This window comes from Lingula anatina, chromosome 1 (assembly GCF_051362555.1).
Source record: "Lingula anatina isolate TDL-2025a chromosome 1, LinAna3.0, whole genome shotgun sequence".
NCBI classification, from domain to species: domain Eukaryota; kingdom Metazoa; phylum Brachiopoda; class Lingulata; order Lingulida; family Lingulidae; genus Lingula; species Lingula anatina.
In genome coordinates, this window is record NC_141767.1 from 12,051,053 (window position 1) to 12,064,591 (window position 13,539).

Sequence of the window (13,539 nt, forward strand, 5' to 3'; positions counted from 1 at the left end):
TTAATAGGTGAAAAGCAGTTTTGATGTGGATTGGCAAATCACTTTACCAAGCAGATCACAAATTCAAATATTGATGGTTTCACATGTTGCATATCTCCAATCCATACCATCAAAAGCTGGTGGTAGAACATGCAGCTTCTGTGCCTCTTATTCTTCTTTCCTGATCTTTGAAAATAATAATTAACAAAAGCCATAGTGGCATGGGCTATGAAACCCAAAAGCCATTTCATGATGAATTATCACTCAATATATCAGAGATAGCAGCATAACCAGTACATAAATAAGAACACAATAAGTGCATGCTTGTTGTACTGACCTCCTCACTCAGATTGGATACCAGGACCACAGGTCCCGTGGTCATCCCGCCCAACTGTAAGCCTGCCAGACCCATACTTGTTGCTCCAGGAGATGGCTGCATACCAGGGAACCCCGCCAGAGGTGACCCACCACCAGCTCCACCAGCTGCAAGAAAATGCCAGTTTGCATATGTAAAACACAACCCTTACACTACATGACTAGACTGTAGAGGGCAGCACAGATGTAACCTCCACTCCTCGAAGTGGCATCGGTATATCAATCTACTTATGCTATTCTTTTTCAACCACAAATGATGGCTTCAGTTTCTAACTTTCTTTTATTTAGTTCCAACTGAAAACACTGCTTAACAGAAATAACTCAAATATGAGTATGTATGTAATTATCTATCAAAACACATGATGCCTATGCTATTTTCCAAGTGCAACCCCATGCCCCATATTGTGCAGATATGTATCAACATCACATGGGCCAGATATTCACTCAGTAAAGTAACAAAACAGACTCAATTCTGAAATAGGTACAACAGCATAGTCCTGTTTCACACACACATAAAAAACTTTAGTCAGTGGACTAAAATTTGCTGATAAAAACATGAAGTCTACTACATGCTTTCTGTCTCAGACAGTTTCACCACCGATTAGCTAATTAAAACGCAGCAGCCCTACAAAGCCACTATTGTGAGCATGATTCAGTGTCTAGTCTATTATATTTTGCTTTCAAGATTGAGAGTACAACTTAAAAAATGTGATAAAACACAGAAGTGATTTTTTTTTTTGTAAAACAACCTGGACAGATATTGTTCCACTGACCAAAGATTCTTTGTGAAGTTCAGCTTGGGTTTCTACATCCTCTCATCCCTCTTGGTCTGTTCTTACTAGTGTTCTTTTTCATCTTACATTTAAAGCTGACAAACACACACAGGCAGGGTTAAGGGTAATGAACACTTACCTGGCAATCCCCTCATTTGTGCTGCTACAGTACGGACAAAAAAAAAAAAAAAAAAAAAAAAGAAATAGCACAAATAAGCATGGGAAACTAAACAGCACATGCAAACAATACCATACCCTATCCTCAAGACAAATACTGTTCAAGAAATCATATCAAAATCTGGCATGGTGCTCCCTACTCGTGGGACATGCACCTTAATTTCTTTGAAAACTTTTTGCACATAATTTTTTCTTCAAACCGCCATTTTGTTCTTGACATTTTGACAAATACACATCTGATCTTTTTGGGAGTAAAAAAACTAACTAACCACAACATGATTATAATTAAAATAACTAAAACATGATGTATGATTGACTACAATATAACAAAATGTATTAAAGCATGGTGGTAGCAAAGGATAATCATGCAAATTTTTATTTTCTTTTAATTTCTAAAATCACTCTCTATCCCCAAAAACTAATGCAAACAAATAAGTTATATACACTGTGAAAATAAGTCAAGTGTGTAAAACAAACTATGAACAGAGCTGAATGCATCTATCTTCCTGAAACTGCATGCATCACCCCATAATTTTTTTTTCTAAAGAGAGATGTAAGTTTTTTTTCTATACACCATGCAAAGCTACAAATAGATTGATAAGAGTTTTCCCCAAACCCCAAATCAAAGCCCAATGATGATGATTCTCAAATCACAACATAATATATCATGCAAATCAAAAAGTGGAAGCAGAAAGATCTGGATCATGTCTCAATATAATGAGTTTTGTATGAGTTTCTCACTTTCAGTTTTTCAAGTAACGTGAACTTGAGGGAGTCTAATAAATGCTTGACTCGCTCATGAACCAAAATGCAAAAGTTTAAGTTTGAGTATCTGTTTTGGGTTTTGTTGTTTAAATGTCTGCTGAAAAACCAATATTCAATGTTTTCAAACTCCTCTAATAATTTTAAATTGGTCTGTAACCCAAAAAGTTTACATCAATTACCAAGTAATACAATAAATTAATGATAAAATATGGTATTGTGTCCATTTATTTCCACAAATGACACATGCATATATCAGACATGAGCCTAGGTTTCAAAAAGAAAAAAAAATTCTGAACATTTATCATGGAAGATCTTGATGAATCTCCGGAACCATCAGAATTGAATTTAAAAATGTGGAAAAAGCTCATGTCTGATATTTTAGGTTTTACATCAAGTTATTCCAAAAAGTGTTTTCTATTTACACATCTTTGTACATCAGATCTTGCTGCCTCCCACAACATTTAAGAAAAAAAAACTTAATAAGTGAATCAAATAAAAGTGCATCAACAAATCAAAAGCTTACTAAATGGGTTAGTGTGGTATAGACCATCAAGCTGCGTACCTCCCGCAGGGTGAGCGGCACCGTACGCTGTTAGTTGAGTGGCTCCGAAACCAGGTACAGCTGTCGCAAATGGTGATGCCAGAACACTTGGGGTACCTTGTGACACATATGAGATGAGATATGTCATGCTATTGGTCAATCACAGTGGCGGAGGAGGAGGAACAGAAAATGAGTGACAGAACAGGTCACAGATTTAGACAAGAGTGGAGTGCCTCCGTTCAGTCACAGGTTTTTTTTTTTTTTTTTTTTAGATTTTGACTGTCCAATTAATACAGGTCACCCTTTCATCTCAATAAATTTAGCTTGAAATTCCCTAAATTTCAGAATGCATGACATATTTTCCTTTTCCCCACCCCACCCCTTTCTTTTTCTTTTTGAACAAAATGGCAGATATGAATAAAAGTTAAGGATAGGGAATAAAAGCGAACACAGCTTGAAGCAAGGTCAAAGACAAGTACTGACAGACAGACAGACAGCAGACATCACAAAGCTAAAGACTGAAATACAAAGTGAATATCCACAGGGTGAAACTTTTTATTTTAGCAAAACATCCATGTAGAAAATGGAGGTCTCTCCTGCAGCTGACAAACAAAGCAGCTCTTAACTAACCTAAAGCATAATCATTAACAGAAGTTCACCCTGTGATAATTGTAGGAAGAACAGAATTATCAGTGCCATGTATAAGTGACCATAGTTGGTCAGCAATCCATATTCTTAAAAGGCTATCTTGTAAGTTCCCCTTATATCATAAAATGTGGCCTGACATTTTGAGACTACTACCAGACTTTATGGAGGCAGATGTTGAAACTTGCCCAAAGAAGGCAAGAGGGAAAGCGAACAAATGTGTCATGATGATACACCCAACACAAAATTCTTCAAAAAAACTCAATTGTTTCCTTGTTCTACTTCGTTAATGTATACAAAACCAAACAACCAATTCATCTAATAAAACAAATTACTGCAAAAAATAATTAATTCTAAAATACAGAAGTGTTACCTTGACACAAGTTACTGAAAAAACATACTTTTTAGCGTGCATTGAGTGCATAAAAATAATTAGACCAGAAAGAATGTGTTCAGTGCATAACAAGACTACATATCTACCCAGAGCAAAGGCGGCTGCTCCATGATCCATGGGATGATGGTGTGCAATGGAATCCCCGGTTGGGAGACTGGGGTTGGTGTAATCTCTGCTCTTTTCATTATTATACTTGACATTAAGGCTGGACAGCTTGGAGAAGTCTATGCGCAGAGAGTTGCACCCTGTATAGATATTCTGCCCATCAAGTGACTAATTAAAGGGAAAAAAAATAAAATTTCATATAATTTTTCTAGTCAGGTTTACAATTGACTAAGTACACACTACTTTGAAAACTGCATTCATCATATTTTCTTTTATCTCCAATTTCTTGTAAAAGATGTTTAAACTTAAATACCAAGGTAAAAACATTAAAAATAATCAAAAAACAAAACACTTAATTTTGGTAGCATAAGCTGTTATTCAAATAAACTCTATCAGATAAAATTATTGTAGCTCCCAGACTAGCGGCACTGCCAATCACTTTGCACATAAGTGCTATGACAACTGAAAATTAAACAACTACAATAGACATATCTGATAGCAATTCATAGGAGTCGGGTGTCTTGCTTTCATACTCTGATAGCACAATATCATAGCAGTTGGGTTAATCAGAGAGGCAAGTATCATATGATCTGCAAAATTGGAGCCATTTATTGTATGACTGGCTGCAAATAAAGCTCAATGCCATCTTCATTTACCCCAGAGCACAGATGTTAAGATGTTCAAATCTCAAATCACTCATTTCCTCATTAGTTTCAATTTACTGCACCACAAAGGGAAACTTCAATCTCAGTGGGTTCACTTTTAGAAATCTTTAAACCCTACAGAGGCCTTGTCAGTCTCTGCTGGAACTGAAGTTAATCACAAACTCTGTAGAAATTCTTTACATTTGTGAACCCAAATTTCTGTCTCTCAGGCCAAGATATCAGTGGCCTCATCTGTCCTTCGTTAGTACTAGCAGATACCAGTATGAAAGTATCCTGAATGTCACCATTGTGACATTGTGTTGGTGGAGACTCGACAATGTAAGGGCTGCCTAATTACCATTTTTGCACATTTAACAGGTTTTACATGTCAGCAATTTTTGGCACAACCCAACAACATTCATTAAATCATACCAATATATTTTTTTTGTTTTGTTTTTTGGCACATACAAACAGGTTCCAGGGCTCTGCAGGCAATGAGACTGGGTGTACTTTTGGTCTAGAAATAGTCCTTCACCTGAGATGAATTAATGCCAACAGTGTCTTGTTTATTTTAGAGCATCTTAGATACAACCACACAGCATTATATTCAACTGCTAGATTGAGGGGTAAAAATTATACTGAAGGTTTAGTAACTGTATATCTTCCAAATAAGGGCAACAGTCTTAAAAATCTAGTCTATCAAAATATTTGAGGACTAATTTGTGGCAGGCTTTGTCTAACTTGACAGTCAATGATGTCTCAATGCATTTGTTCCATCATTAACCACAATGTGAAAACTAGACACAAACTCAAATAAGGTAGCTCTCATATTGAAAATTGTGAGACATGAAACTTTATACATAACTATGTGCCACACAAAATATATATGTACAGTTATGCGGACTATCAGTGGGTTAAACTGAAAATTGTTAGACATGCAGATCATCGGTAATGCTCATAATCTGGCAGCAGTTGGGCAGACCTGAATGTGCTGTTGGAGATAACTGTAACAATGTTTTGATTGAAAAAAGCATCGCTCATGTGTTGTTATGTGCCTCAATTAGGCTATTACCACCATGTGGTTCATCGGCAAATGGAACCCGATTCACATATACTTACCAGTTTGCCAGCTTGTGCAGCTACTGGATCTGCCATCTGTATTAAGGCCTGGAATGAATCTGAAAGGAGAAAAACAAGTGTCACAAAGACTAACAAGTAAAATGGGGAAAAGGAGAATTGGGAAGGGAGTAATAATGAAAGTCAGCAAATGGTTTAATTTTCAAAATAAAAAATCATTAAAAATGTTTTGGAGGATTTTTCATTTAAGAATCATTTATGACTTAATTGTGCTATTTTTATTCTTTATGATACAGACTGTCAGTCTGAAGACCTTTTTGTCCCTTGTGGTTAACAGTAATGCTGCACCACTAAGTGCTCTACTCTATCTGGATTTATCTCCGGCATGATGATCAGTTAAGCCTTAAATGGATATTCTTTTAATGTGAACTGAAGCAAAAGAACAACTGACTTAAAAGCTTCCTATAAGGCCTCCCTTGATCTGAACACATGGGCCCAGCGCCAGTGTCACCAGCATGCCCAGAATATGGGCAATGACGAAGGGGAGCCCATTATACATGCATGCATAAACGTTTATGCATGCATGCATTATTGCATACAATACGCCAATTGGTGGAAACATTCTAATCCACTAATTCTTGAAAATCAAAAATCAATAATACATGCTGTCACTGCATTGGAACACAGCTGATTAATGTTACAGTTGGCTGCACTAAGTTCGCAATTATATGGCATTATAATGGTCACAGCAGTTTGTTCTATACAAGTTGATGTGTCACATACACAGACTAGATATCTACATGCTGCCAGGGCCATTACTAAGTAACAGGCAGATGTGAAATGGGATTAATCTGAGTTATCACATTTCAACAATTAAGCAAGCAAGCAAACCTATGAGATTAGAGACCAATTTCGATTTCACCTCAGCTGGCAACTTCAATACAAACAGTAGTATTTCATACTGAGAATCTTTCTTCTGAATGGCCTTTTTTATTACTCATACTATTATTGTATAGTAAATTTAAATTCATATTTCATTTCATTCCTTCATTTATAATTCTTTGAAATAAAAGCACTTCAGTGGGTTAAAGACCCTCACACCCACTGTCTGATATCATGAGCTAGCAATGCTTTATCTGGTGATTATTCTTTTGAATATCTAGGAGGGAATTCTCTTTGGAAAAAAAACAGCAATTATAGTGAATGTATATTTCAGCATGCCTCGTGCCTCGTACTTATCCAATTTTGTCAGGGCTCTTGATCGAATGACACAGCAGATTCTGGTGCCATTATTCTGGTGGCCACCTTATCACTACAGCAACAGCTGTGATGGTAGGTCAACACTTCCATTAAAGTTTCAGGAAACCCATTTGTTCCAAGTGATAGGCATATTGAATCAGTGCATGCCTGACGACCTAGGCATTGACTGGACACATTAGCTGGAGACAGAATCATCTGTCACTCACTCACTCACTGATGCATTGCCAGGATTCAGTTTGCTCATCTACGTTTTTGTTCTATAAACATATGTTTATGATGCTGCTATTTGCCAAACCTGTTAGCTCCCCAAAACCCTCTGCATGCAGTACATCACTGTATTTTTTTCTACAAACATACAAGAGGGAACAGCTGGACTTCCTCCCTTCTTTTGCTTTTTTGCCATACTCAAAACATGCTGGTTACAAGCTAGCAGAGAGGCTGCATAAACCTTTAGATCCAGGTTGTACTGGTTGTTAATCATAAAAGGGAGTGGCTGAGTGTTCACAATTTAATATGAACATATATGTCCCAATGACAAAATGTAAACTCTTTCAGGTTTCTATGAAATCTGCCACCATCTCTGACAACAGATTAGATACCCTGTCCTTCAGGCATACTGTAGATGTTTACTTACTGTTTTTTGTAAATGTGATGATCTTTAAAACAGTTCCAAATTTTGTAAAGATCTGGAAAGTGGAACATGGAGAAATCAACTGTCTGTCATGGAATAATATGAAAATGAAGATTTTCAGAAAATTTTTAGATTCAACTCACAAGTTGCAAAATATTTATCAATCAATAGCTTTTAAGAAATTATTTTTTAAATAAATAAATAAATAAAATTGGCAATATCAATAGATGAATTAATAATTCAGTAGTTGTAATAATGACAATTCCACATTAAGGACATGGTATTGTTAAGCTAGAAGTGTCCTCCTACCTGGTAGAGAACTTCTATTGTAACTGGGTAGATCATATTTTCTACAATGACCCTCAGAACTGTCTTCTGTCCCTCCCCCTGGACACTGTCTGCCGCCTGTAATGCTGCCTGGGCTGCAGGATTCTGAAAGAAACACCAGTCATATTTTAATACTTCTATACAGTGCAAAAAGAGGGAAATGTGCAGTAAAAAAATTGGTGCAGCACAAGAATATGCAAAAAACATCATAATCACCATGAAACATTTGCTTTGCATTGAAATTGAGGATCTCTCCCTCTCTCTCATCCCCACTACGAATTAAATAATTCAAATATTTTTTTGGACTAGTGCCATCATTTTCAAAGGGCAACAGCTTGCAGATAAACCATAGTTATACATAATACATCTTTATAAAGATGGAGGTGCCAATTAAAATGCAATTTAGGACTGACAATTTCTCTTCACATGCTTTTTTGTGAATAAAATTACCCTAATTACTATTTCTGGATTACTTTTTTCACAGCAATTTTATATTATTATAGCAAATTTACTTTTAAAAGCTTTTTGTTCCAGATTAAAGTACAGAGCAATGAGGAACATTGTATTAAATTTTATTAAAGAATTTAGATCTGCCTTCGAAATCCTGCAGCCAAAATATTAACTCTGCATCCGAATCCAAGCTTCAGTTAAATGTTGGACACTTTAATTTATCAAACCAACACTTCAATCAATTCAAACAATGGTACGAAATCCTATGCCATTAAGTGAAAGTATGTTGTCTTTTAGTTCATCATAGAATTCATGACTCTAACTTCAATACATCAAAAGACACCAATACCCTGGATCAACTATATAACCTCAAGTGCTGAAATTTGCCACAACCACTGCATAAGGGCCCTTTCTATGTATAAGGTAAAAACAACAAGATTTCTATCTAAAACCATTTTTTTTTCCAAATTACAAATGGGTTTTAGCAGCGTCAAAGTAACTTAAACAACATCACAACAGATAAAAAAGAATTCAAAATGAACCATCCACTTCACCATAGAAATATAATGTACAAAGAGCATGTGTGATATCTGAATCATTCTATACAAATAATCATCAACCAATTTCCTGTAAAAATTGTCTGCTCTTGTAATTCAAACACATGGATACATTATGACAAGTGACCCATGTAGAATGAGCAGGATGGCAATATCTACTACCTAATGGCAACAAGAACTCAATCTTCTACGGTTGCATAGTGAAAAATATCTGCATATGTTTTATGTGGCTTTGGGGTCTATTGATCAATTTTAATAGCCAAGATGCCTCAACATTAACAGTTTTTGTCATACTGGAAAGCCCATATTTTCCTTCAATTTTCTTGCAAATCTACAGCAAGATTTTATTACTTTACAGAAACTAAGTCTTATAGCATTCTGTACTAACAACTTGTTCTATCTTCTCTATTCATAACCTCCCTGTTGAAAACATTTTAATTGTGGTTGAGCAACCTCTAATCTTCATTAAGCAGAAAGAAACAAGCTATCACTAGCCAAGTCAAATCGGCATGCACATAGATGTTTTTAAGCCACGACTACACCAAGCACTCAAATGTCAACATTCAGGGAAGGGTCTTTTTCAAATAATCTTTTGTCTCATTTCACTGATATAAATCACTTATCTGTTGGGTAAACAGATGGTGATATATCATATACACACACACTTTTACAAACACAAAAATATTGCTCAATACACTTTGTCAAATATATTTGATGTCTTATTATAGCTAAGTGTCCATCACTTATGCTTCTGTGGCAACAGCAGATTTTTTTTTTTCTTCCCAAAATGTGCTTATCATTTCTACATGAGGGCTAACCACTGTTGACAAGCATGGCAATAAAAGATATGTTTTAACAGGTTAATTTTCAACTTCACTGGCTTTTAATAGGATCAGCATCTCACTCCTCAACTGCCTTGTGGGTGAAACTAGATGTCAAATAAAATAAGAACTTTTAGTATTCTGAATTAGCAAAGTTACCCATAAAATCACAACTAGAGGATCAGAGAGGCGATACCGCCTCCGAATATTGTACCACCAGCTGGAGCAAGCGCATTCGTATAGACCCCCACATCCGCAAAATAAGGGACACAGCCACTAGTCTTATGCTTGACAAGCTGTAAAATGCAATCAACAAGAATTTTCAAAATACGCAAAAAATATATATAACTTAAAATGGTACAATCAAAGTTTAGTTCATTGTAAGGTAGGTCAAAGGTCAATTTCAAGGTCACAGTAAATTTCCAGTATATGACTTCCTATTCAACTTCAATAGTAACTATGGACCTATCTCTGCCAGGTTTGGAGTTAAAAGAGAAAGAAATTAGCAGAGTTCAGTTCATGATTATAAGTAGGTCAAAGGTCAATTTCAAGGTCACACTTAGATTGCCAGTATATGACTTCCCATTCAAGTTCAATAGTAACTATGGACCTATCTCATTAGTTTTGGAAATAAAAGGGAACCAAAATTTGCAAAGTTCAATTCATGATAAAAAGTAGGTCAAAGGTCAATTTCAAGGTCACATTTAGATTGCCAGTATATGACTTCCTATTCAAGTTCAATAGTAACTATGGACCTATCTCTGCCAGTTTTGGAGATAAAAGGGAACCAAAATTTGCAAAGTTCAATTCATGATAAAAAGTAGGTCAAAGGTCAATTTCAAGGTCACATTTAGATTGCCAGTATATGACTTCCTATTCAACTTCAATAGTAACTATGGACCTATCTCTGCCAGGTTTGGAGTTAAATGAGAAAGAAATTAGCAGAGTTCAGTTCATGGTGAAAAGTAGGTCAAAGGTCAATTTCAAGGTCACATTTAGATTGCCAGTATATGACTTCCTATTCAACTTCAATAGTAACTATAGACCTATCTCTGCTAGTTTTGGAGATAAAAGGGAAGCAAAATTTCCAAAGTTCAGTTCATGGTGAAAAGTAGGTCAAAGGTCAATTTCAAGGTCACATTTAGATTGCCAGTATATGACTTCATATTCAAGTTCAATAGAAACTATGGACCTATCTCTGCCAGTTTTGGAGATAAAAGGGAGGCAAAATTTGCAAAGTTCAGTTCATGGTGAAAAGTAGGTCAAAGCTCAATTTCAAGGTCACAGTAAGATTGCCAGTATATGACTTCCTATTCAAGTTCAATAGTAACTATGGACCTATCTCTGCCAGTTTTGGAGATAAAAGGGAACCAAAATTTGCAAAGTTCAATTCATGATAAAAAGTAGGTCAAAGGTCAATTTCAAGGTCACATTTCGATTGCCAGTATATGACTTCCTATTCAACTTCAATAGTAACTATGGACCTATCTCTGCCAGGTTTGGAGTTAAAAGAGAAAGAAATTAGCAGAGTTCAGTTCATGGTGAAAAGTAGGTCAAAGGTCAATTTCAAGGTCACATTTAGATTGCCAGTATATGACTTTCTATTCAATTTCAATAGTAACTATGGACCTATCTCTGCCAGTTTTGGAGATAAAAGGGAGGCAAAATTTGCAAAGTTCAGTTCATGGTGAAAAGTAGGTCAAAGGTCAATTTCAAGGTCACAGTAAGATTGCCAGTACATGACTTCCTATTCAACTTCAATAGTAACTATGGACTTATCTCTGCCAGTTTTGGAGATATAAGGGACTAAATGTTATAATTTTGGAGTTACCATAATGTGCAATAAATTTCCTACGGAAAAATTTAATTAAAATAAAGAAAAGGTCATTTTGGTCAAAATTCTTGAAATGGGAGGTGCTCTGAAGTTCCAGATGTTCAAATATGATGAAATAATGTCATTTTTGACCACAAGTTGTCTGCTTTGCCAAGCCTTATGTTTTATTTTTCCGGAGTTCAAAATTTATTATCCATTACCGTACTGCACATTTTGCTTTCACCACCAATATGTACTTTTTGATACAGCGTAACTCGAAAACCGTATGGAATACAAAAAAACGGAGACCACCTCCAGTGTTGGGCTTTACATGCTCTACAAAATGCAAAAAAGAATGGGTCTCTAGCATTAACGGTTCCCGAATTAGAGACAGTTTTCAGTTTCGGTATCTTATGGCCGCTACACCCGTGAAAATGCACCGATTGACCCCAAATTCACACAGATGAAAGATGACCTGAAGGGTAACATTTTCCAATAATATTATTGGTTAAGTCTGTGTGGTGTCTGAATAACAGCGCAAATAAATTTTTTTTCGAAAAAAAATTCATTTTTTTGAAAATTTTTGCCCGTTTGACCTTGAAATAAAGGTCAAAGGTCAAATCCAAGGGCATATTTGAAATCTACACATATGACTTTTGGAAAGCCGTCTGTAGAAATTTTTCCCATAATTCCTTCCGTAGGGTAGATAATTAGCATTTAATTTTGCCATTTTTGGACAAGGGTGCATTGCAATGAGTGCCACACCTAGACCCCAATACCGACAAAGCCCAAATTTTACGTGGAACGAGTTGAGATTATAGGTGACCTTAATCCAAGAGATGGGTATGGGGGCCCTTACCGTCTAGGAGGAGAAGCGGTAACGGTAACATGGCGGCGGAGCCGGCGGAGCCGGCGGAGCCGGCGGAGCCGCAGGAGCCGGCGGAGCCGGCGGAACGGACCGGACGGGACTAAAACCATGTGTACCGCCAGCGCTAACGCTGGTGGTACAATAATGCTATTTTTTGAAATAAAGCATTATAAAACATCCATCTTAACATGAACAGGAATGTGTATATATCCAGCTTCACTTCTACAGAGATGCCTCAAAATATTTTCTGCCTCTGACTAGAACTCCATCAACAATTAATTGCCATTTCTACAAGTTTCGTCAGGTGGAAAAGCAGCAAGGTATGTGAGAGCTCATCTTTATGGAATGACAAATATACCACACCCTTCACCTAGAAACTGCATAGATGGTGGCTATGAAGTATTATATAACAAATTTATCGGACTTCTAGCAGCCAGTCACCCCTTGGAGATACTGGAGTGATTACACACCTCTTACAGATAAGACAGGTGCAAAAGAAAACAAATCTTCACAGAAGATCTTAACACTGGGGGAAATTACTAGATTCCAGGAAATTCCATCCTCAGGTTTCCATTTCCTAGAGTAATGCGAGAGTAATGCATACCATTTCAAACTCGTCTTGAACTCATCTCCCAAATCCTGCCTGCAGTAATGGCACTTTATGTGATGGGAATGTTCAGCTGTAAAAACTGTTGTTTGTCGACTGTTGATTTATTTTTCTTTGGAAAAAAAGCTCACATCAAAGCTAGCCATGAATAAGAACACATGACCCCTAAACATAACAAAATAAATCATAAATAACAAGAAAGAATGCTTAAAAAAGTAAAGCTACAGCTCTCTCTCTTAAAATTCAAAAGTTTAGGTTTGACGTTCTTCTTTTGAAATAAAATGGAAAACGTGAAAAAAAGCAGATTCTGCTAAACATCCCTGGGTTCTTGAATTGCCTAATTTTGTTTCAATTAGTTCTCTTTCTCTCTTGCAAATCTACTAGCTCAAGCCTGATCTAGTAACTGTATTTGTTTGCCCAGTGAACCCTCCAGACATCCCTGTCAGCTATTATTAAAGCCACACAACTAATCCCATCTCGCACTCAGGTTCTAAATGAGCCCAATTGATAACCTACGTTTTCTATTAACCCTAACATATAAAGTTGCCTGTGTGTGTTCCGCTCCAACCATTCTTCTTTTCTACACAGAAAGAAATGGGGGCCCAATCAAAAATTCCTCATGCTGAGTGATGCAAGTCCCAGTCACACCCAGTTCAAAGCATGTATTAAACTTGCAGATCAGCTTGACAGCACTATAACCACAAGTATTATATAATTACAGCTAAACCAA

The 13,539-nt window shown here is 36.3% G+C and overlaps 1 protein-coding gene across 10 annotated transcripts in view; it reads right to left on the reverse strand.

Moving 5' to 3' along the window:
• Window positions 1–13,539, reverse strand: part of LOC106171241 (polypyrimidine tract-binding protein 2) — a 44,392-nt gene that overhangs the window by 7,611 nt on the left and 23,242 nt on the right. For 6 of the 10 annotated variants that reach the window (XM_013551492.2, XM_087001684.1, XM_087001683.1 and 3 more), the window contains 7 exons: window positions 7,676–7,798; window positions 7,370–7,421; window positions 5,518–5,576; window positions 3,736–3,922; window positions 2,593–2,727; window positions 1,267–1,290; window positions 317–462 (listed from right to left, as the gene is read on the reverse strand). In XM_013551492.2, coding sequence (XP_013406946.1) covers window positions 317–462; window positions 1,267–1,290; window positions 2,593–2,727; window positions 3,736–3,922; window positions 5,518–5,576; window positions 7,370–7,421; window positions 7,676–7,798 — 726 coding nt within the window. The remainder of the gene's footprint in view (window positions 1–316; window positions 463–1,266; window positions 1,291–2,592; window positions 2,728–3,735; window positions 3,923–5,517; window positions 5,577–7,369; window positions 7,422–7,675; window positions 7,799–13,539) is intronic. The other 4 variants (XM_013551491.3, XM_087001681.1, XM_013551496.3 and 1 more) reach the window with 4 other exon arrangements.